At 64.3% G+C, this 26,605-nt stretch overlaps 4 protein-coding genes across 5 annotated transcripts; 1 reads left to right on the top strand and 3 right to left on the bottom strand.

Moving 5' to 3' along the window:
- The first annotated feature begins 84 nt into the window (after nt 1–84).
- On the top strand, nt 85–6,818 carry GGCX (gamma-glutamyl carboxylase). 2 transcript variants are annotated; one of them, XM_063358600.1, is made up of 15 exons: nt 85–124; nt 196–432; nt 1,051–1,209; nt 1,662–1,827; nt 2,520–2,598; nt 2,704–2,810; nt 3,039–3,202; nt 3,832–4,091; nt 4,789–4,920; nt 5,003–5,154; nt 5,239–5,408; nt 5,540–5,670; nt 5,740–5,887; nt 6,197–6,392; nt 6,489–6,818. In XM_063358600.1, exons 1-15 carry the CDS (start codon nt 112–114, stop codon nt 6,670–6,672), a joined length of 2,298 nt encoding a protein of 765 aa, XP_063214670.1. In that variant the 5' UTR covers nt 85–111; the 3' UTR covers nt 6,673–6,818. The 2 variants fall into 2 exon arrangements, with proteins under 2 accessions (XP_063214670.1, XP_063214671.1); XM_063358601.1 differs by having other exon boundaries at nt 2,737–2,810.
- Nucleotides 6,718–11,737, bottom strand: MAT2A (methionine adenosyltransferase 2A). The gene is made up of 9 exons (XM_063358602.1): nt 11,458–11,737; nt 9,943–10,020; nt 9,738–9,860; nt 9,544–9,656; nt 9,320–9,463; nt 8,998–9,216; nt 8,729–8,911; nt 8,512–8,645; nt 6,718–8,116 (listed from the first exon to the last, which is right to left on the bottom strand). Exons 1-9 carry the CDS (start codon nt 11,546–11,548, stop codon nt 8,014–8,016), a joined length of 1,188 nt encoding a protein of 395 aa, XP_063214672.1. The 5' UTR covers nt 11,549–11,737; the 3' UTR covers nt 6,718–8,013.
- A 1,653-nt stretch (nt 11,738–13,390) lies between these two features.
- LOC134526680 (histone H2A.V) lies at nt 13,391–17,311 on the bottom strand. The gene is made up of 5 exons (XM_063358800.1): nt 17,124–17,311; nt 14,457–14,534; nt 14,062–14,175; nt 13,858–13,987; nt 13,391–13,573 (listed from the first exon to the last, which is right to left on the bottom strand). Exons 1-5 carry the CDS (start codon nt 17,274–17,276, stop codon nt 13,512–13,514), a joined length of 537 nt encoding a protein of 178 aa, XP_063214870.1. The 5' UTR covers nt 17,277–17,311; the 3' UTR covers nt 13,391–13,511.
- Nucleotides 17,312–23,084: 5,773 nt separating this feature from the next.
- PURB (purine rich element binding protein B) lies at nt 23,085–25,257 on the bottom strand. The gene has a single exon (XM_063358513.1). The coding sequence runs from the start codon at nt 25,229–25,231 to the stop codon at nt 24,206–24,208; it is 1,026 nt and encodes a 341-aa protein (XP_063214583.1). The 5' UTR covers nt 25,232–25,257; the 3' UTR covers nt 23,085–24,205.
- Nucleotides 25,258–26,605: the final 1,348 nt, after the last annotated feature.

Raw genomic sequence — 26,605 nt, forward strand, 5'->3', positions numbered from 1 at the left:
TCGGGGGTGACAGGGGTGGGGGGGCGGGGGGGGACGGCGACGGGGGCGGGGTCGCGAGAAGGCCACGCCCCGTGACGTGGCGGGGCGTGGCGAGGGGGCGTGGCAGTGGCGATGGCGGCGGCGGGTACGGACCGGGGGGGGGGGGGAGAGGGGCGCTCGGTGCCCCGTGACCCCTGACCTTTGCCCCCCGTGTAGGCCCGGCGCGGCGGAGGCGGGCGGAGCGGGGGGAGGCGGCGGGGTCGCCCCGGTCCCCCCCGGCCCCGGCCCCGGCCCCGGCCCCGGTCCCGGTCCCGGTCCCGGCCCCCGGCCCCGGCCCGGCTCGGCGCCTGCTGGGCTTCGACCTGCGGGAGCTGGCGCGCTGGGAGCGCTTCGTGCGGCTGCTGCACCGGCCCACCGACCCCGCCGCGCTCGGGGCCTTCCGCGGGGCCTTCGGTGAGGGGACGGGGACGGGGAGGGGGGCTCCGGTGAGGGGGGAACGGCGGGGAGCGGGGAGGGTGGGGGGGACTGGGGATGGCTGTGGTGAGGGGGGGGGTCAGGGGGAACCGAGTGGACCGAGGGGACGGGGAGAGGCCAGGGAACGGGGGGCCTTCAGTGAGGGGGGATCAGGGGACCGGGGCGGGGCTTCGGTGAGGGGGGGGGACCAGGGGGGCCGGGCGGACCGAGGGGGCTCCGGTGAGGGGGCGATTGAGGGATCGGGGGGACGGGGGGGAGAGACCGGGGCGACTTCGGTGAGGGAGGGGACCAGGGGGAACTGGGGGCACTGGGCTTTGTTGGGGGGGACTGTGGGGTGTGTCACCAGGCACGGGGGGGCTCAGGGGCATCGTAAGGGGGGATGGGGGGATCCCGGGGGGATCCCGGGGGGACCCGGGCGTCTGAGGGGACCCAGCTGTCCGGGCCTGGACACGTCACCACCGGAGCCAAGGTCCAGGCGGAGGTTTGGTGGGGGTGGGGACAGCGGGGGGGTCAGTGTCCGCCTGGACGCCTGGGTCCACCCGCAGGCCCGTCCCGGGGCGGGGGTCGCTGACCGCCCGCCCTCCCGCCCGCCCGCAGGGCTGCTGATGGCGCTGGACGTGCCGCAGGAGCGGGGCCTGGGGCAGCTGGACCAGCGGTTCCTGGACGGGCTGGAGGTCTGTCGCTTCCCGCTGCTGCCCTTCCTGCGGCCGCTGCCCCTCGACTGGATGTACCTGCTCTACACCGTCATGTTCCTGGGTACGGGGACGGCGGGTGGGATGGGGACGGGCACGGGGACGGGCACTGGGAGTGGGATGAGGGACTGGGACAGGGACGGGCACAGGGAGCGGGACGGGCGGTGGGACTGGGGTGAGGGACTGGGACAGGGACGGGCATTGGGACTGGCACTGGGATGGGCACGGGGCCGGGGACAGCCACGGGGATGGCCAAAGGGACTGGGATGAGCACTGGGAGAGGGATGGGCACTGGGACTGGCACCGAGACAGGGATCGGGAGGGGAACCGGGGAAGGATGGGGACAGGCAGGGGGTGGCACCAGGACAGGTACCACAATGGCAATGGGGACCAGGCACCGAGATGGCCACTGGGGGGTGGCGCCGGGGAGAGGGGACGCGTCCCCGTGGTTGAGGGGACACCGGGAGGGTAAGCGGGGACAGGGGGACGGGGATGGGACGGCTGCGGTGCCCGCAGGGGCGCTGGGCATCATGCTGGGGTGCTGCTACCGCCTGAGCTGCGCCGCCTTCCTGGGGCCCTACTGGTACCTGCTGCTGCTGGACAAGACCTCCTGGAACAACCACTCCTACCTCTACGGGCTGCTGGCCTTCCAGCTGGCGCTGATGGGCGCCGACCGCTACGGGTGGGCACCGCCGCTGCCCACCGCCCACCCCTGTGCTCCCCGGGGCACCCCAGGGTTTTAGCAGGGTCCCCCAAGGTCCCCATGGGGCGTCACTGGGTAGCCCGGGTGGCACGGGCTCGGGGGGGCCTGCAGGGCACCGACGTCACTGTGGTGTCGGGTCGCCTGTGGGGTGGCGCGGTCCCTGGTGCCCCCCATAACGCTGGGTCCCCACGGCGTGACATAAGGATCCCCCACTGGACTGGGGTCCCCATGGTTCTGTGTCCCCATGGGGTGGCACAGTCCCTGGCGTCCCCCATGGCTCTGTGTCCCCATGGAGTGGCATAAGGATCCCCCCCTGCACCAGGGTCTCCTGGCTCTAGGTCCCCAGAGGGTGGCCGTGGCCCAGGTGTGTCCTCCCTATGGCTGTGGGCCCCCACAGGGTGACAAAGGATCCCCGAGATCCCCTGTGGCAGCAGGGTCCCCGTGGGGTGGCACGGACCCCGGTGGCTGGGTGCCATGAACCCCTGTGGCACCAGGGTCCCTGTGGTGCTGTGTCCCCAGGGGGTGGCCCTGGCGTCCCCACGGCACCAGGGTATCCCCGTGGCTCCGGGTCTCTGTGGGGTGGTGGCACGTGTCCTCTACAGCACTGGCGGTGGAGGTGACAGCGGCCTGGTCACCCCTTTCCTCCGGGGGGGATCCCCATGTCCCTGCAGGTCTGTGGACGGGCTCCTCCGTCCCCAGAAGAGGAACGCCCACGTGCCGCTGTGGAACTACGCCCTGCTGCGTGCCCAGGTGGGCGCCCAGACACTGGGGTCCCTCATCCCCTGCCCCGGACACTTGGGTCCCCTCTGGGACCCCCCCCACCCCCACCCCCTTCCCCATCACCCCTTCCCACAGATCTTCATCGTCTACTTCATCGCGGGGCTGAAGAAGCTGGACGCCGACTGGGTGGGCGGCTACTCCATGAACACCCTCGCCCGCCACTGGCTCTTTGCGCCCTTCAAGTGAGGATGAGGAGGGTGACGGGGACGGGGTGAGGATGAGGACAGTGGGGGGGGGGGCGGTGCTAGGGACGAGGTGAGAATGAGGAAGCTGATGGGAGGGGGACGGAGTGAGGATTAGGACAAGGAGGGTGACGGGGGGTGACAGGGTGAGGGTGAGGAGGGTGATGGGGACGGGATGAGGATGAGGATGAGGAGGGTGACACCCCCCCCCCCCCCCCCCCCCCGCAGGCTGGTGCTGTCGGAGGAGATGACCAGCCTGCTGGTGGTGCACGGGGGGGGGCTGGTGCTCGACCTCTCCGCCGGCTTCCTCCTCTTCTTTGACGCCACCCGGCCCGTCGCCCTCGTCTTCGTCACCTACTTCCACTGCATGAACTCCCAGCTCTTCAGCATTGGTGAGGCACGGGGGGGGGGGGCACCCCCAAAGGACCCCAAACACTGGCAGGGGCACCCAGGCACCCTCCCACCCCCACCCCCACCCCCCCCCAGAGCACCCCCAGCTTGGGCAGGGGCACCCCTGGAGCACCCCATACCAGGGCAGGGGCACCTGGGCAGCCCCTCAAAACATCCCCAGCTGGGGCGGGGGCACCCAGGCACCCTCCAACCCCCCCCCAGAAGCACCCCCAGCCCAGACAGGACACCCTCAAACCCCCCCAAAGCACCCTGAGCCTGGGGAGAGGCACCCCCGGGCACCCCCATCCTGGGCAGGGGCACCCAAGCACCCACAAAACACCCCAACCAGGGCAGGGGCACCCCTGGAGCACCCCTATTCTGGGCAGGGCCACCTGGGCACCCTCTGCACCCTGTCCCCTCCCCATCCCACCCCCCCAAAACACCCCCAACCCAGGCAGGGCACCCTCAGACCCCCACAAAGCACCCCTACCCTGTGCAGGGGCACCCCAGGAGCACCCCCTATTTTGGGCAGGGGCACCCAGACCCCCTCCCCGCCACCTTGGGGGACCCCCAGGGTGCGGTCTGCGGTCAGAGGGTCCCTGAGGGGTGCCGTGCCCCCCCCCCCCCCCAGGGATGTTCTCCTACACCATGCTGGCCAGCAGCGGGCTGTTCTGCCACCCCAGCTGGCCCCGTCGGCTCTGCGCCCGCTTCCCCCCCTGGCTGCGGGGGGTCCTGCCCAGCACCCAGCCCCCCCGCATGAGCCCCGACTGTCACTACGGGGGGCGGGGAGGGCGGGGGGGCCTTCGGCCTCGCCAGCACCTGGCCGCCGCCTTCACCGTCCTCTACGTGCTGGAGCAGCTCTTCTTGCCCTACTCCCACTTCATCACCCAGGTGGGGGCATTGCAGGGGGGGGCAAAGGGGGGACAGAGGGGCACGGCCAGGGGCGAGGGGTCATTTCTGGGGACATGGGGGGCATTTTTAGGGATGTAGGGGACATTTTTGGGGATGTGGGTTATTTTGGGGGACATGGGATGATACTTTTTAGGACACGGGGGGATTTTGTGGGACGCGGGGGGCATTTCTGGGGATACGTGGGTTATTTTTGTGGAAGTGGGGGGGTATTTTTTAGGACGTGGGGGCATTTTAGGGGGCTTGGGGGGCATTTTTGGGGACACAGGGGTGTGAAAGGACACTTGGGTCTGGGGGGGGGATGCTGGAGGGGGTGCCGCTGGGGGTGCAAGGGGACAATGCCAGGGGGAGGAGGGGGGGGGCTTGGGGTGAGGGCAGTGCTCGGGGCGGGGGGGGCAGGGTGGGTAAGGGAGTGTTTTTGGGGACACAGGGATGAGGGGGCTGGGGGGACATGGGCACGTGGGGACAGCGTTGGGGGAACACAGCGGGGGGGGGGCACTGCCAAGGGAGGGGGCTCACCCAGGGGATGAAGGAGAGGGCATCCAGGTGTCCCCCCGTCCCCTCCATGTCACCGTGGGGTGGGGGACAACACTGTCCCCTGGTGTCAACCCTCCACCCTCTGTGTGTGTGTGTGTGTGTGTGTGTGTGTGTCCTGTCGTCCCGTCCCCCCCCCTCCCAGGGCTACAACAACTGGACCAATGGCCTGTATGGCTACTCCTGGGACATGATGGTTCACTCCCGCTTCCACCAGCACGTCAAGATCACCTACCGGGACGGGCTCACCGGGGAGGTGGGCTACCTCAAACCGGGGGTGAGTAGGGACCCCAGAGCAGGGCAGGGGGACACGGGGTGGGGGGGGGTCCCCACAACCAGGGGACTACCCCTCCGGGCAGGTGTTCACGCAGAGCCGGCGCTGGAAGGACCACGCGGACATGCTGAAGCAATACTCGACCTGCCTGAGCCAGCTGCTGCCCCGCTACAACGTCTCCCAGCCCCAGATCTACTTCGACGTCTGGGTCTCCATCAACGACCGCTTCCAACAAAGGTCTGGGGGGACCCACATGATTTGGGGCCGGGGGGAGGGGTGGCGGGGGGGGCTGCGGGGGTGCTGACAGCCTGTCCCCCGCAGACTGGTGGACCCGCGGGTGGACCTGGTGCGGGCGCCGTGGTCCCCGTGGAGCCCCACGCCGTGGGTGCTGCCGCTACTGCTGGAGCTCTCGCCGTGGCGCCAGCGGCTGCAGGAGCTGGAGAACCAGCTGGACGGACACACCGACGCCGTCTTCATCGCCGACTTCCCTGGTACAGGGATTGGGGGGGATCCTCTGGGCTTGGTGGGGGGGGGGCACCCCAGGGGGTGAATGTCCACCTTTGGTGGGGGCGGGTGGGGGTGGGGGGGGGGGGCTGCACCCCTTTTTTGGTGTTTTTTCCAGGCCTGCACCTGGAGAACTTCGTCAGCGAGGACCTGGGTAACACCAGCCTGCGGGTGCTGCGGGGAGAGGTGCTGGTGGAGCTGGTGGAGCAGCAGCGCAACCACTCCCTGCGGGAGGGCGAGGGGATGCAGGTGAGGGCCTGCAGGGACAGTGGGGGAGGCGTCGGGCGTTCCTGAAGCGTGCTGACCCCCCCACACCAGCTGCCGTCGGGGCAGTACCACAAGGTGCACACGGTGTCAGCGGAGCCCTCCTGCTACATGTACCTCTACGTCAACACCACGGCCCTGGCGCTGGAGAGGAACCTGACGCGGCTGCAGGAGCTGCGGGAGCAGGTGCAGAACGGCACCGGTGAGCACCAGGGTGGAAGGTCTCGGGGACCCTACCCAAATCCCCCCCACACCCCCCGCCCCAGCTCACCCTGAGCACTGGGGTTGGAAGGTCTTGGGAACCAGCCCCCACCCCCCCCAATCCCAATCACCCCCCAGCTCACCCCGAGCACCAGGGCTCGAAAGTCTCAGGGCCACCCCCAAATCTCCCCCCCAGTTGGAAGGTCTCGGGGACCCCCCAGCACAAATCTCCCCCCCAGTTCACCAAGGCTGGGAGGTCTCGGGGATCCCCCAACTCCCCCCCAGCTCCCCCGGTCTCTGGTCCCTGCAGCAAAGGAGCCGCTGCCCCCTGAGCTGCGGCCCATCCTGGGGGAGCTGCCGGTGCCGGGGACCCCCCCAGACCCGCTGGTGGCAGCGTTCCTGCGGCGGCAGCAGCGTCTGGAGGAGCAGCAGCGGCGGCGGGAGGCCAGCCTGGCCCAGCGCCTCCTCCGCTTCCTCCGCAAGAAATTCTACCTCTTCCGCCGCAGGTAAGACCCCCAAAATCACTCACTTCCCCCCCTCCCTCCCCAAATTTGCCTCTTCCCCCCCTGCCCCCACCCCCTTTGACACCCCACCTCTCGCAGCGCCCTGATGACCTGCATCTCCCTGCGCAACCTGGCGCTGGGCCGGCCACCCCTGCAGCAGCTGGCCCAGGAGGTGGCCTTCGCCAACTGGCGTGGCGAGGAAGAGGAGGCTCGGCCGGAGGGCGAGGGGGGGGCGCAGGGGTCCACGAGCTCTGAGCACCCCCAAGAACCTCACATTTTTTAAGCCCCACCCTCCCCCGTGCTTTAGTTTCCCCAGGGTGGAGGCAGATAACGGTCGAACGCAGCAGTTTTATTGAGATTTCTTTTTTTTCTTTTTGGAATTGGTGAAATCGAGACAAATTGTAATAAAACCTCCAGAAAAAAAATATTAAGAAAAAAAAAAAAAAAAGAGGAGGGAAAAAAAAAAATAGAAAATAGAGAGAAAGCCCCCCGCCATCACCCCCACCCCCCCAAGGCACTTCTGGGGGCGCCGGCCCCCCTGGGACGGGCAGGTAAACAAGCCGGCTTCTCTGTACCACACCGGCCAAATGCGCCGCGGTCCCAGGGCCGGGCAGCCCCAGCTCCTGCCTGCCCCTCTCCCCCTCCACCAATAAACCAAATTTTCCCCCTTTTTCACTCCGATTGAGAGGCCCCCGGGGCCTCCTCGGAGCAGGGGGGGGGAAAGGTGGCTGGAGGGGGGGTGAGGGGGCTGGGGGGGGGCTTTCAGGAAAATCAAGAGCTGCCGTCTGAGCCCGGGGGCTTCTCTGTACTCACGCCCCGCGCCTCAGCACACAATAAATACACCGCTAGAAAAAAAACGTTCAAGTATGAAGGGCCAAATCCCTCCCCTTTTTCCCCCAAAAATACATATAATAAAGCTCGGCCGAGCCCCCCCCCCCCCACCGCAGCACCGAGCTGGGGGCGGGAAGGGGGGGGGTGTTGTGCAGTTGTGGAGTCACTTCAGCTTTCTTACAAAGGAAAAAAAAAAAAAAACAAACCAATAAAACATTTTCCTCCGGTACCAAACCCACACGGGGGATTCGGAAGGGGACAGTTTTAACACCATCTCTCCCCCCAAAACGTGCATCCTCCGAGAGAAAAGAGGTTTAAAATCCGGATTAAGAACAAAACCAGCACCAGTGAGGTCCCGGCTGGAAAGGGGGGGGCGCCGAAACGGCGTGTTCCCCCCCCCCGCCACGGCGGGACAGTGAGAGTCGAGGGGGGGGGAAGCGCTCGGGGCTTTTTGCCGTCTCTGAGCTCAGACGTCACGCACGAGATTTTTTTTTTTTTTCCGATTAAAAAGAAGCCGGAGGGGGGTCGGCAGCCGTGGAGGCGGGGGGGGGGGGGGGAACGGGAGTCGGGGGAGAGGCACGAGGCCGCGCGTGGTCCCCACGCAACCGAAATGATGGCAAGAAAGAGAAAGAGAGAAAAAAGGGGGGGGTGGGGGGGTGAGGGGACACGGGGCCAGGAGAGCCTGGGGGGCGGGGGGGGCCGAGCTCTTTCCCCCAGAGCCCGCGAGCTTCTCTGTAGCCTACGCCCGCGGGAATGGGGGGAAAAAGCCTAACAAGACTTTGTTTTTTTTCTCTCAGTATTTTAGTTTTTTGGGAACTTCCCAAGGGAAACTGTCCCTACCAAAGTGGCCATAGGCTGCGGTCCTCTGATAGAGGGGCTTCTTCAGATCCAGATCCCTGGAATATACAAGTCCTCAACTCAGTAAAGAGGCTCCGGCCCCGCGCTCGCCCCTTCCCTACCTGGCCGGGGGGGGTCTGCGGCAGCACCTCCGTCTCCCCCCCACCCCGGGGGGGCGGTTGGAGCTTCCCCGGCTGCCCCCACCCCAAAGTCCCGAGAAGCCGGAAAAGCCCCAAGCGCTCGGCTCTCAGCGGATACTTACCCCCAAAATCCGCGCCCGAAAGCGCCTTCTCCTCCGGCAGAAGCGGCTCCTTGCCGGGTCCAGCTGCACCAGGCGGTGACCGCGGCTGCTCCGGGGAGGGGACCCCCGCACGCTGCCACCGCCCCGGTGTCCCCCCCAACCTTCCTCTCCCAGCGGCGCGTGTCCCCCCCCCCCTTCTCCGGCGCCCGTTACCTGACGATCACCCCAGGGCGCAGGTCGAAATTCTTCTTGACAATCTCCAGCAGCTCCCGCTCACTCTTCTGGGAGGTGCCGTAGTGGAAGATGGAGATCGACAAGGGGTGGGACACCCCAATGGCGTAGGAGACCTAAGGCGGGGGGGGGGCCCACAGATTAAGCCTGAGGACCCCCCCCGAAAGGGTGGGGAGGGGGACACCTGCCTTGCACCCACCTGCACCAGCACCCTGCGGCATAGCCCGGCCTTGATCAGGGACTTGGCCACCCAGCGCGCGGCGTAGGCAGCCGAACGGTCCACCTTGGTGTAATCCTTCCCCGAAAAGGCGCCGCCGCCATGGGCCCCCCAGCCCCCATAGGTGTCCACAATGATCTTACGGCCAGTCAGACCGGCGTCGCCCTGCAGGGGACACAACATCATCACCGCCACGTCGTCGTCGCTGTCACCGCCGCGCCAGCACGGCTTCAACTGGCAAACGGCCGTACCTGGGGGCCGCCGATGACGAAGCGGCCGCTGGGCTGGAGGTGGTAGATGGTGTCGTCGTCCAGGTACTTGGCCGGCACCACCGCCTTGATCACCTTCTCCTTCAGTGCGTCCCGCATCTCATCCAGGCACACCTCCTCGTCGTGCTGCACCGAGATGACAATGGTGTGCACCCGGATGGGGATGACTGCGCCGCGGTCCTGCATGTACTGCACCGTCACCTGCCGGGGGAACACACCCAGAGGGGTCAGGGAGGTTTGGGGACTTCCCAGGAGCGGTTCTGGGGACCCTCCTGAGGCGGCGGGGGATCGCAGGAGGCCTCACCTGTGTCTTGGAGTCGGGGCGCAGCCAGGGCAGGGTGCCGTTCCGCCGCAGCTCGGCCAGTTTGGCATTCAGCTTGTGGGCCAGCACGATGGTGAGGGGCATGCACTCCTCCGTCTCGTCCGTGGCGTAGCCAAACATCAGGCCCTGCAGCAGAGGGAGCAGGCGGTGAGGCTGTGACCCCCTCCGGCCCCACCGCAGCAGCTCAGGTGGCACAGGGGACTCACCTGGTCCCCGGCGCCGATGTCTTCCTCGCTGCGGTCCAGGTGGACACCCTGGGCGATGTCGGGCGATTGCTGCTCCAGGGCCACCAGCACGTTGCACGTCTTGTAATCGAAGCCTGGGGCAGAGTGGAGGCTGCGGTGAGCCCAACGCCCCAAACCCCACACCAGTGATGAGCCAGTGACCCCCCAGAACCTACCTTTAGAGGAGTCGTCGTAACCGATGTGCTTGATGGTGTCCCGGACCACCTTCTGGTAGTCGACAGCAGCCCGCGAGGTGATCTCCCCCGCCAGCAGGATCATCCCTGTCTTTGCCACTGTTTCTGAGGGGAAGAACGAGGATGTCAGCACCGGCGTCACCTACCCAGCACCGGCGTCACCCCATGTCCCCAGGGAGCAACTCACCGCAGGCCACCTTGGCGTCGGGGTCCTGCTTGAGGTGGGCATCCAGGACGGCGTCGCTGATCTGGTCGCAGATTTTATCTGTGAGGGGGACACAGATGGCGGGAGGCCATCAGGGTGGCGCAGCACAGCCCTTCCTTCCGGAGCCGCAGTCCCTCGGCACAGCCGATTCCCGATACGGCGCTAAGCCGGGAGCGGGCGCCATGGCCAAGCCTCCCCTTAAGCCGGCAGACAGCCCTCACCTTGTCCCCGTGCCGGGTTATTAGCCTGGAATTTCAGGCATTTACCAGTTAAGCTCCAGTTACAGCTGGGTCAGGGCTGGGGTTCAGCCACCTACGGCACCTCCAAAGGGGACCTGCAGCCCCTTCCCTCCCGGAACCAGTTCCCTCCATCCCCCGGGATGGTTTCTTCTGGGAGAGAGAGATCCCCCTCCCGCTCCCAGAGCTTCCCAAGGGCCACTCGGGGCTCGGTGGTGAATAAGCAACTTCCCTGGGAGCGTGGATGTCCTTGGCGGCGACCTTTTGGGCTGGATTTGGGAGAGGATGAGGCCAGCGCTGGGCTGGGGCGAAAGGAGGCGGTTTCTTGGGGTGAAAGAGCGCGGAAACGGACCTTACACCCATTCGCGGGCACTAAACTCTTTTTATCTTTGTGGCAGCGGGGGAGCTGCGGGACGGGGAGCCCCAAAGGCACCCCCAGGCTGGCGCTGGTGACGCCGTGGGGGTGGGGGTGCTGGTGGTGAGCCGGAGCCGGGCGGGAGCCAGGGAGCGCTGCACCCGCAGGCAGGGGAGGCAGGCAGCTGCCCGCCCGGTTCCCAGTCATGTGCCCCGAACGGGCCGGTACAAAGGCAGGGAGGGAGCCCGGCACGCCATGGCACCGTGCTCGGCTGCAGCCTGCGAGCTCGGGGGGGTTAACAGCCCCCGCGGGGGGAGCCGACCCCCAGCCAGGGGGAAGGGGGAAGTCTGGGGACTCCTGAGCCCCTCGGGCAGCCCCAGCGCTGAGTCGGGGGAGGGCGAGGCGGGGACCCACCCGGGGGGTCGGGGTGCTCCGAAGGACCCTGCCGGGTGAGGAGGCCTTCGCTGGATCCCGCCGCACCCCACGGGAGAACCGGGGACGCTCCGTGGGCGGGGGTGGGGACACACACCGGGTCCCGCCGACCCCCGGGAGCTGCTTAGTCACGGCTGAGTCACGGCGGCCCCCCCCCCCCCCCGCTGTTGCGTCACCCGGTACGACCCCCGCCACCCCCGGTGCGTGTCGTGCCATGTCGTGTGTCGCGTGTGTGTCCCCCCGCCCCACGCGGGAAGCACGTGCACACCGGGGCCCGCAATGCGGCGCGCGCCGCCCCGCACTGCGCGCGCGCCCGGTGGCGTCACCACCATCATCCCCTCCACCGCCACCCCCCCAACCTGTCCGACACGACCCCCCCACCGCCGCCGGGAGCGCCCCCTCCTCCTCCTCCTCCTCCTCCTCCCGCCCCGCCGGGCCGCGCCTGCGCGCTCGCCGCCCTGCCGCGGCCCACACCTGGGTGCCCCTCGCCCACGGACTCGGAGGTGAAAAGGAAGGTGCCCTCCTCGATGAACACCTCGTGGAAGCCGTTGAGTTGCCCGTTCATAGCGGCGGCGGCGGGGCGGCGGCGGGCGGAGCGGATGGGGCGCGTAGAGACTGCGTAACGCTGGCACGGCCGCGGCGGACTAAGAGCGGCGTCTGCGGCCCCGCCTCTATTTATACCCTCCTCGCCCCGCCCCGCCGCCTCCTGCCACCAATGGCGAACGCTGAACGCGGGGCGACGGAACCACTGCCGGCGGGCGGGGGGGCTGTTACGTAACGCCGAGGGCGGCCTCCCCCACCGCCGTTGCCCCGCCGTCTCCGCCGCCGGCCGGGCGGCCAACGGGGTCGAGAGGGCGGCGGGGCCGGCTCCCCTTCCCCGCGGGGAGCGGCGGAGCGAGCGGGAACCGGCGTCCGCCGACGCTCCCCCCCCCCCAGACGCGGTGGCGTGGAGCCCGCCGCTGGGGCCGGCGGCGCGAGGCGCGGGGAGGCGGGCGCACGCGCCGTGCGGCAGCGCGGGGCGCGCATGCGCGCTGCCTCGCCCGCCGGCGGCGCGGACGGCCCCGCCCCGCCGCCATCTTGCGGGCCGAGTGGCGCCGCCGCCATTGTGCGGGCTGGGGCCCCGCCGCCCCCCCCCACACACACACACCGGCACCGGCTGCCCCCCTCGTCCCCGGGCCGCCCGCCCCTCACTCCCACCCCACCCCACCGCCTCCCGCTACCATCTTGTGAGAACGGCGGCAGCGCCGCCACGGCCGAGGCCGCGCAGGCCCGGCCGGGCCCGGCCCGGCCCCGCCAGACGGTACCGGAGCCGCCCCCGGCGCTGTAGGCGGGGCTGAGGGCGGCGGGAGGGCGCCTGGGGCCGGTGGCCGTCGTGGCCTCCTGGCGCCTGATGCAACCGGGCAGTGGTGTTGCCAGTGCCGGACCGCCAGCCCCGCCCCGGCACCGGTCCGGACAGACAAGACATGCGAGTCCCACGTACGCGGGACAGACACACCTGGGACGCCAATACCCAGGACAGACGGACCCCCAGGCCCACATACACAGGACAGACAGACAGACACCCAGAACCCATGCACACAGAACAGACACCTGACACCCATGTTGCCCAGGACCCACCCAGCCAGGTCAGGTGGACACCCTAGACAGACAGGGACACAGACAGATGGACACCCTGGCCCCACCGGCCCAGGACAGATGGACAGTGGTACCCCAGTACCCAGGGCAGACAGACACCTGGGACCAGTATGGCTCAGGACACACAGGACACCTGGGGCCCACAAACCCTGGACAGACACACACCCAGGACCATGGTGCCCAGGACACATGAACACCCAGGGGCCACAAACCCCACATGGACACCTGGGACCACACACCCAGGACAGACAGACAGACAGGTCACTCATTGCCAGGACAGGACACTTGGGTCCCGCGTACGCAGGACAGACAGACACCCAGCACCCCAGTAACCAGGAGAGACGGACACCTCACACCCACGTGGCCCAGGGCAGACGGACAACTGGGAACCCACGTACCCAGGACACACGGACAGCCAGGCCCGCCGTGCCCGGGACAGATGGACGGACGGGCCCCGTCCCCAAACCGGGAGCGAGGCGGCTCCAGGACCCGGGGGAGCCCCGGGCAGCCGGGGCCATGTGGGGCCGGAGCCCTGGGGCACGCCCCGCCCCGTCTATTTGCATAGGGGGCGGGGCCGGGCCACATTTGCATTTCGCGCGGGCCGGGGTCGGCAGGGGGGTCCCCCCACCCCCTCCCGTCACCGACACACGGGACGAGCGCATTTTTGTAAAAAATGGTTTATCCCACTGTATAAAAGGCGGGGGAGCCCTGAGCCCCCCGCCGCCCCCCACCAGGGTACAGCTTCCCCTACAGCCCAGAACCACCTTCTCGCTACAGGCAATTCCTCTATTTGCTTCCTTTAAACTATGCCTTAAAAAAAACCCCAAAAATCCATGAATCCCCACGATTTCTCGTCCCAGGTACGCCGTTGTTCTTTTTCTTTTTTTCCCCCTCTATGCTGTTTTTTGCTGTCCTTTCTTGCCAATGAGGGATTTGTGGATATGGGGGATTACACCTGCGGAAAGAAGAGGGAGATTCCCATCAGATACGCAAAGACGTCCCAAAACGCTCAAAAGAAATCCTCTGTTCCCAGTGGAATTTTGCCATAAACCAGTATGAACATTTCCTGCCACTCGACAGATCGCCCTCCCGGTGCTCCAGTCAGATCCGGGGAAGCAGTGAGCCTCTGGTATTTATCACCGCTGCCAAATTCCTGTGTATTTTCCTTGTATTTTTCCCCCTCCTCACCCTAAAATTCCCAGTTCGGGATGGGAAGGGGACATCGAGGACAATACCCACCTCCACCAGCAATGGTGGCTTTGATGAGCGAATCCAACTCCTCATCCCCGCGGATGGCCAGCTGCAAGTGGCGAGGAGTGATCCGCTTCACCTTCAGATCTTTGGAAGCGTTGCCCGCCAGCTCCAGCACCTGCCAGAAAACCGGGAAAACATTCAGGATCCCACAGGAAAGGACATTTGCCACCCGCAGATGAAGGGACCTACCTCTGCAGTGAGGTACTCAAGGATGGCCGCACTGTAGACGGCAGCAGTAGCTCCCACTCGTCCGTGGCTGGTGGTGCGAGTCTTCAAGTGCCTGTGGATCCGGCCCACAGGGAACTGGGGCGGGAACAATTAAGACCTTGTTAACACCTACACCTTCCCTGGTACATTTGCCTAATTATGCTGATTTGGGCCCAAAAGATTCCCCACCCTGCCCGTCTACGGCTTCTGGGTCCTCATGACAACATAAACCACAAAACATTAAGTTTTCACCCCACCCCACCCCCCAAAAAAAAAAGAGGGTTTGGGGCACCTTGCCTCCCAGAAGGGGAAGTTTTGCTCAAAAATTCCCCTTTTAGGATGAAATCAGGGAAGCAGCGGGCGCCGTCATGCCTTACCTGCAGCCCGGCTCTCTGTGAGCGTGACACGGCCTTGGCCTTGGCCTTCCCACTGTCCTTTCCCGCCTTACCTCCAGCCTGCAAGAGAGAAACACGCCTATTAATTATCCTTAATTAATCCAGAGAGACCTGCTGCGCTATAATCCAGAAGCAAACATGCTCTCTGCCGCTGCAGGAAACCTTTCGGCCTCTCAAACGAGGTGAGTTTGAGGGGACAAGGGGGGGTTTGACGGGAGGTTCCTGCCACCGCTATTCCCATTATTTTCCAGAAAATGCCAAATGGGGGCAAACCAGCCCAAACAACCCCCTTTTTTTTGCAGCAGCTGTGAGAACAGTTTGATTCCAGACTGGTTTTCTGCCCTCTGAAGGTGGGTGCTGACACAGGCCGCAGGCCAGGATGCTGTGCCTGTGCACAGGAATTTGCAGCCCAGGCCAGCAGGATTCAAGGGTAGTTCCCTTCCTGCTCCAGATCAGAAAATCAACCAGGAGCCACAGAAATCTTTAATACACGCCCCCCCCTCCAAATTAAGTCTCTCAGCCTGCAATGAGCGGAGCAGCCCCTGTACAGCCCCTGCAGAGGGAAAGCCGAGCCCTAAAACACACTGGGTACTTGTAATCCCCATTTTTACACCATGCATTGATCCCGCAATTCCCATCCCTTTCTAAAAAAGAAGGAATTGCACCTCGCTGTGAGGGAGTTGGAAGTTGCCACCAGCCCTTCCGGCTCATTCAGAAGGAACCACAGGATCCAGAGATCCCCAGGAGACCAAGGCAACGCTAATTGAGCATATTAATCCTTAAAATATGGTTAACATGGGGATGTCCAAGATCCTCGTCCCATCCCAACAAGGAGGGAGTTAACACCACACACTTGCACCAGCTGGGAAAAAAATAAGTCACGAGGGCAAGATATTTAATCTGGAGGTGATAAAGGAAGCAGAGTGGCGCTGGCCAAGGTCAGCAGCACCGGGCACAGGTGTGTTCCTCCCCACGGCAGCACCGGGGACGCTGGTGGAGACCTGGCTGTGGGAATGCCAGCAGCTGGCAAACCCACACGGCATTCTGGCAGCTGACGCCACGACAGGTGGGGCTGTAGAAGCGTTTGGCTCTGCTTTGTTATCATGGAGACGTGTCCAGAAAGGCTTTCAAGCACCTTCACTGCGGTGAAGCGTCAGGAGTTACTTTTGTCAGTAGAAAACATCACTGAGTAAAACTTCAAAAATCAGGAAGGAGGATCTGGGGATATTTCCTCACTCTAAAAAAAAAAGACAGCTCTGGGAAAAGCACTAGCTGTTCACACCGACGGCTCTCATCAGCCAGCTGTGAACTTTCCCACTTCTCCATCAAGTTTTCCAGCCAGCAGCTGCCCCACCTGATGGTTCTTTACATGATATTTGTCTAAGAGGAGGGAAGAAAATTCTCACAGAGGAAGTCCTGAGGTCTGTCTCCATCTTCGGGGTTTGCAGAGGAAACACCGCAACAGTTTCCCACAGCTGAGCCACCACCGGCTCCCTAAGGAAGTTCTTTCTCCTCCCAGCGGAGAAACGAGGGCTCTTTGACGAATCTCAGCACGGAGATTTCCTCCTCTTCCTCGAGCAGTGTCTCTTCCCCTGGGCTTAGTCGGGCCAGAGACGGGAGCAATCCACTCCTTTGTCCAGAGGGGACCGCACTGAAGGGCGCAGGAACGCGACATCTCCTTCCCTTCTCCCCACGGAAGCTGCTCACTGGAAGCTCATTCCCGTACCGAAACCTCACTGGATTTAACACACTGTATCTCACGCAGCAGGGAAACCACCTTTTTTTTTTTTCTTCTTCTCGTTGCTTCAAACAGGACTAAAATACTTCAAGAAGTAACTTTTTATCTGTCACCACATGTTATGAGATATCCTTGAGCGTAAGTTTTCTGCGGCGAGGGTTGCATAATCTCACAGAGCAGTTTCCACATTAACCCTTAGCGATCGGGGCCGTTCTAGAGCCTCCTCGTATCTTCAGTGACGCTTACAGACCCTGCGGCTGGGGCTTCCACGGGCTTCAGCTGCCGGATCACAGGAAGGAGGCAGCGGGGAGGATTAAACCCCCACTTCCCCCCCTCACCGGAATCAGAGTTTTTCTTGGGAATTCACCAGCGAGCCTCAGCCCACTGAGTGGATGGGGAGAACCGAAGCCCTGGAAGTTAAATGCTCCCCCGGGGCACGGGGGACTCCCCCGGGCCGGTTGACAGCCATCCTTCAGGCCGCTCCCCGCGTTTTCCGCCCCTGACAGTCACTTCCTTACTCTACAGCCAACTTTATAAATGTGTAAGTGCGGAAAGTAGCTGTACAGAGGCAGTTTCACCGTAACTGATGGAATCAAGGCGGTCACAACGGCTCCCGGCCCCCCCGGGAAGGCTCTGACAGCACACGGGGGTCCCGGCCCCCCAAGAAGGGGCCTCACACCAGGATCGAGTCGGCGGGAGGCTCCGGTTATACAACGGGTGGGGGGCGAGGGGGCGACTCGGTCCCGGGGCACCCCCGGGCAGGGCCGGGTGCGGCCCAAGGTCACCGATCGCTGACAGAGCCCGGCCCCGGGGCCGCCCGCCCCCCCCGCCGCGGGCCGGTACCGGAGCCGCCCCCCCCCCCCCCGCCCCCGGAGGGTCCGGGGCGGGCCCAGCCGCCCGCCGCCCCTCACCATGGTGCCGCCGCCGCCCGAGCTCCGGTCCCGAGTCCGCGCTGGAGCCGCCTCAGGAGCCGCCAGACAATAACCCGCCCGAGCGCGAGGAGGGAGCCCGGCCTGCCGCGGCAGCGACCACCCAATCAGGAAGTCACATAGTTGTTTGAACATCCCGCAGCCGCCAATCCCAGAGCCGCTTCTTGGCCCCTCGCTGGCTCCGCCCCGCGGCCCGTTTAACGGCTGTTTTTCCTTTGCACACGGCACGCAGGGGTGAGGGCGGGGGGCGTGGCATCGGGGTGACGTGAGCGTCTACCGAATAGAAAGAGCTGAGCGCCCCAAGGGGGGCGGGGTCGGGAGGACGGGCAGCTGGCTGAGCCAATGGAGGGAGAGGAGCCTTTCCCGCCCATTCTCTGTCCCTGCCCCCCGTGTTGTTTGTTTGCGCTGAGGGGAGCGGGGTGAAGCGGGGGGGTTTACTCGGTTCCGCTAGTTTTACCGGCGGGGCTCAGGCCCCCTTCGGCGGACAGGACTTCCCTCAGGGCCGTCCTAGGGCCTGGCCGTGTCTGCTCGTCTGTGGGCCGGCGTCTCCCCGGGCAGCGGGGCCCGGCTCCTGACAGACTCCGGGGCCTGGCTCCTTACAGGCTCCCAGGGCCTCCGTAGGCCTTAGGGCCGCCCTGCCGCTCCCTTCCGCCTCCTTCGGGGCAGCATAGAGCTTCCCGCTCGGGCTGGGCCCTGTCATCACCCCCCCGGCTGACTGAAGGGCTTGGGGTGCAGCCTGGGGAGGGTTAAAGCTGGGTTACAACCCCGGTCAGGCTGCTGTCTGTCCCGGCTTGGTACCCGGAGGAGGTGCCTGCCGGCTGGGACCACAGGGAGGTGGGGGAATCCCTCCCAGGTGAGGCTGAGGCCCGGCAGTGGCTCAGGCGAGCAGTGTCTTTGAGTTCTTCCCTGTGTGTTTTTCAGGAAATACAGAAATAAAGGTTGGCCCAGCCCTGTGGGATGAGATAAGGGCAGTGGGGTGACACAGACCATCCTCGGGATGTGGACCAGGTCTCAGGGCAGGGAGGGGACACTGAGAGGCAAAAGGGATGGCAGGGATCAAATAGGGTCAAAAAAAGCCCCCCAAATTCCTACTCTGGACTGTTGTGGGGTGGGGTGTTAGAGAACAGCATGTCATGGGAAATAAAAACTGATGCACCATGATGCATCAAGTCAAGTTCCAGCATCAAGTCAAACCCAATTTATGTGCCATAGTTAATTTTATAAGAGAAACTCTGGATTTTAGAGAGCAAAGGGTGGATGGCTAACAGGAACAGCTGAAGGGGCCCCGGCGCGGCAGAGCCCCTGCCCCAGGATGGTGGAAGAAGCTTGGAGGAGCAGGTAGGAAGCTCCCGGCGGGCGGAGGGGGGAGGAGGAGGAGGGAGGCACCTTTGCACTGCCGCTGTCCCCCCCCCCCCCCGTGTCTCCCAGCCACCTCACACCATGCCTCAGTTTCCCCCCAGCACCGGGCAGGGTTTGGGGGGCACTGGGCAGCCCCTGCCCCCACCGCTGCAACTGCCATGGGGAGCTGAGGGGTGCCCCCCGGCCCCCACAGCTGCCTCCCGGGAGGGAATGCTGCCTGCACCTGCCCCAGAAGCAACTGCCGCAGGCGCCTGCTGCGCGTCCAGGCTGGCCCAGCTGTCCCCACCGCTCCCCCCAGGGCCCCCCAGCTCCCTCCGGGGGAGCTGGAGCAGCTGCCCACGCCGGCATCCGGGCGACGTGCGGCACGGGGGCCCCAGAGATGCTGCCAGCAGCTCCCAGACCCCGCAAGGAGGGGATGGAGCCCACCCCGCCCCCCCCGGGGCCGGGGTCAGGCCAGGCCCCAGCTGCGGCGCTGGCGGCAGGGCTGCGGTGCGGCGGCGGCTCATGCGCAGGCGGCTCCCGCTCGTGTCCTCAGATGAGCCCGTGCCCGCAGGGAGCCGCAGAGCTAAATGCGGCGAGGGCTGCGGCGCCTGCGTCACCGCACTGAGCGGGCTGCCGGCACCCGGCGTGGCACGGGCTGCACGCCACGCACACGGGGTGAACACGCCATGAATACACCACGCACGGCAGTGAACATGCCATGCACATGGGATGAACATGCCGCACAGATGTGTACACGCCTCACGCACGCCGCGCAGCCACGTGCATGGCGCGCACACCGCGCTGGGCCGGTTCGCACACACTGGCACGCCTGCACGAGCCGGGACACACGCAACACTCGTGTGCTGTGCCAAACCCTCCTCCCTCCCCACAGTTCCAATCCCATACGCCCCCACATACCCCGCGGTGTCCCCCACAGCTCCCCTCGTTCTGGGGACACCCCTGGGGACCCCATGTACCCCCTTTATGCCCCCCCCCTCCAAGCCCTCAGGGTGTCTTGCTTTTCCCCCCAGAGCCCTGAGGGTCCCCAGGACACCGCAAAACACCCCCAGAATGCCACGGGGCCACCCTGCCCACCCCGTCCTTCACCAAGACAGTGGCACCAGTGACACACACACACACACACACACACACCCTCCCCACACACACACCCCGGGATCGTTGGGGAACCGCCCCCCCCCCCCCCCCAAAGGAGCAAGATGGGGCCAGGCTGGGTTTTTCATTCACTTTTCCGCATACTTTTTATTTGTTACAAACATACAATTCTTTAAATATAGACTTGTAAAACTCCATTTGCAAAAATCTGCTACGGTAAGGAGTGCTCGCTAGCATGAGGAGTTCGTCACATCGGGCGTCGTCTTTGCTAGTGGTAAAATCCAGGACCTGCCTTCGGCAACCGCCGGCTGCTCCCTGGCGTCTCCCGAAGCCGCCCCGCCGGCCGCAGAGGAAGGGAGAGGGGGGGACGGGACCCCCCCGGGCGCCGGCAGCCCTGCACTGGGCCGCCTAAAGTGCATGGTTTGCTTTATTTTTTGTTTTTCTTTCATTAAAAAAATAAGAGGAATAAAACTTTCTTCTTTCGTCAAGGTACTTTGGGGTGAACGTTTTGGTCTCTCAGCAGATATTGGCCGAAGTCAGTCCCGGCCCCGGCGGCTCTCAGCGGAGGATCCAGCGCTCTCCCGCACGGATGTTTTACCAACCGTCTGGCACGTTTCCACCTCCCCCACGTGCCGGGGATGGGAGAGCCTCCCGCGCCGGGCCCGTTCTCAGCCGTGGCATCGGCGCTGCTCCGAGGCCAGAAATCCTCACTGCTCCCGCCTGCCGGTAACGCCGCGGTTTCGAGGCCTGGACGCCACTGGCGACCCCAAACCGTGGTGCCAGGGAGACGCTGGTGCGGGGCTCCCAGGTCTCGCCCACCACCACCGCGGTGAGAAGGCGTTGACGCTGGTGCCACATCTCTTCTCCAGTTGTTCCTTTCCCATCTCAGCTCTATCCGAGATCTGTCCCGGCCCCTGGATTCGGAATCTCACGCCGACGCACCAAGCGCTTGGCACAGGCGCTGCTGGATCGACCGGCTCCGCGAGGAAGAGGAGGGCGACGGCGCCCGCGGCCGAGCCTCGCCCCACCGGGAACATCTCCCCCAGCACCCGCCGAGCCGCCGCGACGCTGGGCCCATTCCCATTTCCCACCGGGAACCCGCTCCCGGCAGCAAGTATCTGCTGAGAGATTCCTTGTGCATCAGCTCAAGTACCGTCATCGCTCGCTCACGCTTCTTTTTTTTTTTTTGTTTTTCCATTTTTTTTCTATTTTTTTTTTTTTTTAAACTTTTTTCTTTTTTAAAAGAGAAGCCGGCGAGGGATTGGTTTTTTTTTATCGCCGACAAGAGAAAGGGCCGCTCTCCCTGGCACGGCGGCCCCGGGGACCGGCCACCTCCCCCTGCGTCGTCCCCTGCTGTCAGTGAGGGACCATGAGGGGATCCTCCTGCCCGTGACCCCAGAACAGCTGGAAACAAGGCAGGATAATTCCGATTTTCTTCCATATTTTTCTTTTTTGGGGAAAAAAATGAAGCAGTTTTAACTTTTAATGGAGCCGCCAATGGCTCCCGGCCCTCGGCCCGGACGTTTTGGGGTATTTACATTGATTTTGGGGCGCTATACAAGATTTACAAGATTCCTTTTTTTTTTTTTTTGTACAGCGATAGTCACACTCTCAAACCGTCCCTTCCGGGGCAACAGAAATCTGGAAGCTCCAAGAATTTGGGATTTTTTTTTTTTTTTGTCCCCTTTTCGGTTAAAAAAAAAAAAAAAAAGGCAATTTGCCCATTTTCTACAGAATCCAAACCAAAAAAAAAAAAAAAACCCAACCAAATCTCATATATATACACACACACACAGAGATGTGTATATACATATATATATATATAAGGAAACAACCAAACCCTCCGACCTGCCCCTTGCCCCGGCCGCAGGGAGGTGTTTTCGGCGACGAGGTCGGTCCGTGGCGAGATGCCGGCGCTGGCAGAACCCGGCTCCAGCGAAACCATCGTCCCGCTTTCCTCGGGAAAGGCTCGTCGGCCGCTGGCTGAGCCAACTGGAAAAAAACAAAACCAAAACAAAAACCCCCAAAACTCACCAAAGAACAACCGTCTCCCCCCTCGCAGAAACCACCCGAGTCCTCGCTCATCCGCCCACCTCTCCGCATCGCTCTCGCTGGTTGCTGGCAGGTTAAAAAAAAAACCCTTTTTCGCTCTGATTTTTTTTATCGCATTTTTTTTGGATGTTCTTTTCGCTGCGAGATTTCTTCCCCCAACGCGCTCTGCTCTTCTCACCCGTGTGCTGGAAGGTCAAATGGAGCTGCGGAAGGTTCCTGTACAGATACATCGCTTCTCCGGCAGGAGAAAGGCTTCTGGCTGCCAAAGCGAACGCTGGGTCCTGGTTTTATTTCATTTTATTTTTTTGGCGTTATTTGCCTTTTTCCTCTTCCACACATTTCCTAGGCGGCTACAGGGAGCCGAGCTGGGCCGGCGGCGACCCCAGAGTAGAAAGGTAAGGCTAAATCACTGCAATTCAGCCAAAAAAAAAAAACCCAAAAAAAGAAATATATATATATTTTTTTATATATATATATATATATATGATCCTCTTCAAAAATAAAAGGAGAGGTACCGCCTGCGTCTCTGCAGCCGGCTCCCGGCAGCCCGACGCTGGCAAGTCCATCACCGCGGAGCCGTGGCGGCCAAGCGGTGGCCGCTCTCTCCCCCGATCCGGAGCCGTCCGCGGCGTTTTCCGTTGGTTTATTTTTGTATATTTTTTTTTTTGTGTGTGTTTTTTTGTTTGTTTTTTTTGTTTTTTTTTTCTCCGCGGCAAAGAACCGAAGGCGCGGCAACGCCAAACCGAGAACGACGGGTGGATACAGCAGGACGTCACTGGAAAGAGCTGCCTTAGGGTACAAAATACAGTACGGACGCGGTTCGGACATGGAGATAAAAGACTATTGCTCCCGTGTGAGTGAGGAAACCCAGTCCTTTGCGACGGAGAAGAGTTAAAAACGGGATAAACGGAAGAAATTCGCCTTAAAAATCCCTTTAAAAAGAGCTATGTAGGCGGGGAAGGGCGGGATGAGGTTTGACAGACGGATGGACAGACGACGTACCCCGGGGCTCTGCTGGGTTTCGGGGTGAGCGGGGGACAGAGGTGGCGTGTCCCCCCCCGCCGTCGCCTCGCGAAGACGAGTCACTGCCGGCCATTCCTCGCTTCCCAATAAATACGGAGCGAGCGGAGAGAGGGAAGACACCGGGATCCACGAGAATAAATTAAAAGAGATCGGAGGGCGGGCGCATGCAGGCTCCCAGAAAATAGCGGAAAAAAAGCTTAATTTAAAAAAAAAAAAAAAAAAAAAAAAAAAAGAAGAGTCCTAAAACTGGAGAAGCCATCAGACAAGAAGACCTGAAACTTTGGAATGAAGAGTGATGAACCCCATTCAGTTCAGAGTTCCTGGGATAACGTGGCTAAAAAAAAAAAAAAAAAAAACTTTCTGGAAAGCGCAGGATTGACCTGATTTAGCTAAAATTAAAAAAAACCCCCAAACTTAAAAAAAAAACAAACAAACAAAAACCTAACCAAAACCCCATTTGAGAGTGGAAAAAACCATTTAACACGAGAGGTGATGGCCAGAGAGACCCTGCGGGCTCCGGTGTGGCAGAGCCAGTGTGGCCAGGTGGGAAAAAAACACAAAAAAGAGAGGAAAAAACCTCCCGAAAACCCCCCCAAAAATTTAAAAAACCCCCCAAACCAACACCGAAGCCCCCAGCCGCCGGGGTGCGGAGTCTGGTTGGTGCTACTGAGCCGCCGGTGTGAGGTGCTGAGGAAAGGCTGAAGGGAAAAAAGAGGAGAAAAGGGTGGATTTTGGCGCCTGGGGGTCCCAGGAAGGAAATGGGTCCGGTGCGGAGACAAGGGGAAGATCGTGCGCCCTGTCGAGTTTTCCTTGTGCTTTGTGCCTGCGTGAACCTGCCTCTCCCTGCGCCCCCCGGCACCAGAGGGGGAAGGCGGAGGGGGAAAAAAAAAAAAAAAAAATCGTTAAAACCGAGAAAGTCTTCCTTAATTTTCAGGAACCTGCCAGCGTCGCACTAGCTGGGTGCGGGTTCCAGTTCGGGCGCCTGGAGTTTAGCAGTTTGCATCCCAAAAAAAACCCAAAAAACCCCAAAAATATGGAAAGAAAGGGGAGGAAAAAAAAAAAATTAAAATAAAGGAAAAAGTGGAAGAAGAGAGCACGGACGTTGGTCCAGATAGAGCCCCCCTCGCTCCCGAGAGCTCCTGCTGCTGCCGCTGTCTCCCCCTGCCTGGCTCCTCTTCCGCCGGCCGGCGGGGCTCCGGCGAGGGTCTGGACGTGCGGCGGCGGCTCCGCTCCGCAATGCTGGTTTCGGTGAGGGGGGGCACCGTGGCAGCGCTGGGAGGGGAGAGGGGATGCGGGTGTCTCCCCCCCACCCCCCCCAACAGGCAGAGAGTCCTGGGGGGGACGGCGGTGGCGGGTGCGTGCGAGGACGCAGTCGGCGTCGCGGTCGGTGTCGCGCCGGTTACTCTCTCCGGCGGTGGGTTTTTGGGGGGCGGGGGGGAGGGGGAGGGAATCGGGAGAAACGAGGAGGGGGGGGGCCCGGGGGGTTGGATGTGGGGCGAGGGGGGAAGGGGGGGGCCGGCGGTGGGGTTTAGGGTTCAGTCGTCGTCCACGTCGTCGCCATCGGAGTCGTCGCCGGCACCGCTGCCGCTGCCGGGTCCCGGGGGTCCGGCGCGGCGGTCGTAGAGCTTGTCCCGCTGGCGCTCCTGGATGTCACGCATCTCCTCAGCGTAACGGCAGAAGGCGCCGCCGAACTTGGCCCAGGCCTTGTAGGGGACGGTGATGGCGTTGCGGTAGGACGGCTTCACCTCGCTCACCCGCAGGAAGACGCCGTACTTGTTGCACCCCACGTCGAAGAAGAAGCGCTTGGAGTCCACGGTGATGGAGGTGCCCTCGGGCAGCTCCCCGTAGAGCCCCCCACCGCCCGGACCGCCGCCCCCGGGGCCGCCCAGCTCATCCTCCTCGCCCCCGTAGTCGTCGATGAGCTTGGCCAGGGCGTCGCGGAACTCGATCAGCCCCTGGGCAGGCAGGGCGATGGTCTGGCCGCTCTGCAGCCCGGGGGGGCCCCCGGCAAAGCCCCCCGGCCCCCCGGGGCCGCGGTTGACGGTCTGGCGGATGCGGAGGAAGCGCCCGCGCTGGTTCTCCTTCAGGTCCAGGTAGTACTTGCGGTTCTCCCGCACCAGGAACTCGCTCTTGAGGGCGCGGCGGGGGCCGGGGCCGGCGCCGTCCTCACCCGGCGGCCCGGCGGCCTGGGCCAGCTGCTCGGGGCTGGAGGGGCCCAGCTGGGCGTAGTGCTCGATGAAGTCGCCCAGGTAGTCGCGGAACTCGGCGGCCACCGCCATGGAGAGCGTGAGGCGGCTCTTGGACCCACCCGCCCCCACCTCGGCGATCTTGAGGAACCGGCCCTTGGCGTTCTGCTTCACGTCCAGGTAGAAGCGCTTGTTCTGGATGTCCAGCCGCTTCGAGGCCAGCTCCTGCGTCTCCTGCTCGGGCCCGGCCCCGCCGCCGCCGGACCCCCCGCCGGACCCGGCCCCGCCGCCGCCGCCTCCGCCACGGCCGGTCGCGAACCCGCCGCTGCCGCTGCCGCTGCCGCCGCGCTCGCTGCCGCTGTCCCCGTCCGCCATCTTGTCCGCCCGCGCCGCCCCGCGCCGCCCCGCTTCCGGCGCGCGCCCCGCGCGCCCGCGCCGCCCCTCTGCGACAGAGGGGTGACGTCACCGCCGCACTCACCGCCCGCCCGCCCCGCCCGCCGCGTCCCCGCGCGCCCTCTGCCGACGCCCCGCCCCCCGCCGGAGCCCCGCCCCCCGCGCTGTCAGTCACGGCCGCCGGCGGCTCCCATTGGCCGCGCGCTCGGGGGGAGGGGGGAGGGAGGGTGGTAATATCGAGAGCCCCGCCCCCTCCGGACTGGGGGTGGGAGGGTGTATGACGTCATGGCCGGCCAGCTTGGCGTCATCGACAACGTCAGCAGAGGGAGGGACCGCACCGGGGATGCGGCAGCCACCGGGCCCTCCCCGGTGACCCTCGGGGGCCAGAGCCCACCCCCCCCCCCCGCCCCGGACATACGACGTCATCGCCGGCCCGCCCGGCATCACCCACGCGTCAGCAGCGGGCGAGGGGGACGCAGCGGGGACCCGGCGGCCTCCGGGGACCCCTCGGGGGCCTCCAGCACCTCCTGGGGGGCCCCGCAGCCGCGCCCCCCCCAGGACCAGGCAGCCCCGAGAGCTCCCGCCGTCCCCCAGCTGCCCCCCGAGGGCCGCCCGGCAGCGGGAGGAGGGGTCCTGCCCCAGTGGAGCCAGTTCCCCAGGGACCCCCCGCCACCTCTGGAGATTTGGCCACCACGCGCGGCCACCAGCGACACTGCCGGGGCCACCCGGAGAGCAACGAAAGGCCCCACAGAGCTGCGGGTGGCGGGGCTGAGGTGACTGTCCCCGTCAGGGGCAGGAAGGAGGGAGCACGGGTCAGCAACGCGCCATGGAGCCGGCACTTTCTGTGGCCAGGGGGACCCATTTTGAGGCCCAATATCTGCTCGGGAGGGACAGGAGCCACCTCAGGGCACCCGCTCAGCCTCAGCCCACCCCGGAAGGTGCTGGAGACCGTCCCCAGGGGATGGGGGTGACACAGCCGTGGCAGGCGAGGAGGGGACAGTAGACATGGGCTACTGGGACCTCAGGGGGCCTCTGACTCCATGGTGGGACACCACCATGGCCACCTGGTGGGGCCACCCTGGAAGACAGTGTCCACTTGAGGCCCCCCCCCCCCCAGGTACAGCCACAACCTCCACTGGGAGGGACACCTCGTGTGGAATTGGTGGGGGGGAGGGGGACCCAGGGGGGCTGTGACCCTCCCTGTGGGCTTCTTTTGGGGATAGGGGGGGTGTCCCCAAGCAGGTCTTGCTTCCGGAGCCCCCCAGCCAAGGGGACAGCAAGACCTCCAACAGCCGCACCCCAGGGCCTAGGGATGGTGGGGCCCCTCCACCCCAAAAACCGCTCCAAGGTCACGAA

The sequence above is a fragment of the Chroicocephalus ridibundus genome, chromosome 23, assembly GCF_963924245.1.
Source record: "Chroicocephalus ridibundus chromosome 23, bChrRid1.1, whole genome shotgun sequence".
Classification (NCBI taxonomy): Eukaryota; Metazoa; Chordata; class Aves; order Charadriiformes; family Laridae; genus Chroicocephalus; species Chroicocephalus ridibundus.

What these genes read in the sequence shown, in the direction of transcription:
- PURB (XM_063358513.1), bottom strand. Translation starts at nt 25,231, where the DNA reads ATGGCGGACGGGGACAGCGGCAGCGAGCGCGGCGGCAGCGGCAGCGGC.
- GGCX (XM_063358600.1), top strand. An exon ending in TGGCTCTTTGCGCCCTTCAA is followed by an intron (nt 2,811 to 3,038) that starts GTGAGGATGAGG and finishes CCCCCCCCGCAG; the next exon opens with GCTGGTGCTGTCGGAGGAGA. An exon ending in CTCCCAGCTCTTCAGCATTG is followed by an intron (nt 3,203 to 3,831) that starts GTGAGGCACGGG and finishes CCCCCCCCCCAG; the next exon opens with GGATGTTCTCCTACACCATG.
- LOC134526680 (XM_063358800.1), bottom strand. Translation starts at nt 17,276, where the DNA reads ATGTTCAAACAACTATGTGACTTCCTGATTGGGTGGTCGCTGCCGCGG. An exon ending in CACAGAGAGCCGGGCTGCAG is followed by an intron (nt 14,176 to 14,456) that starts GTAAGGCATGAC and finishes TTCCCGCCCCAG; the next exon opens with TTCCCTGTGGGCCGGATCCA. An exon ending in AGCCACCATTGCTGGTGGAG is followed by an intron (nt 13,574 to 13,857) that starts GTGGGTATTGTC and finishes TTCTTTCCGCAG; the next exon opens with GTGTAATCCCCCATATCCAC.
- MAT2A (XM_063358602.1), bottom strand. Translation starts at nt 11,548, where the DNA reads ATGAACGGGCAACTCAACGGCTTCCACGAGGTGTTCATCGAGGAGGGC. An exon ending in ACATCGGCGCCGGGGACCAG is followed by an intron (nt 9,464 to 9,543) that starts GTGAGTCCCCTG and finishes CCTCTGCTGCAG; the next exon opens with GGCCTGATGTTTGGCTACGC. An exon ending in GCCCCGACTCCAAGACACAG is followed by an intron (nt 9,217 to 9,319) that starts GTGAGGCCTCCT and finishes TTCCCCCGGCAG; the next exon opens with GTGACGGTGCAGTACATGCA.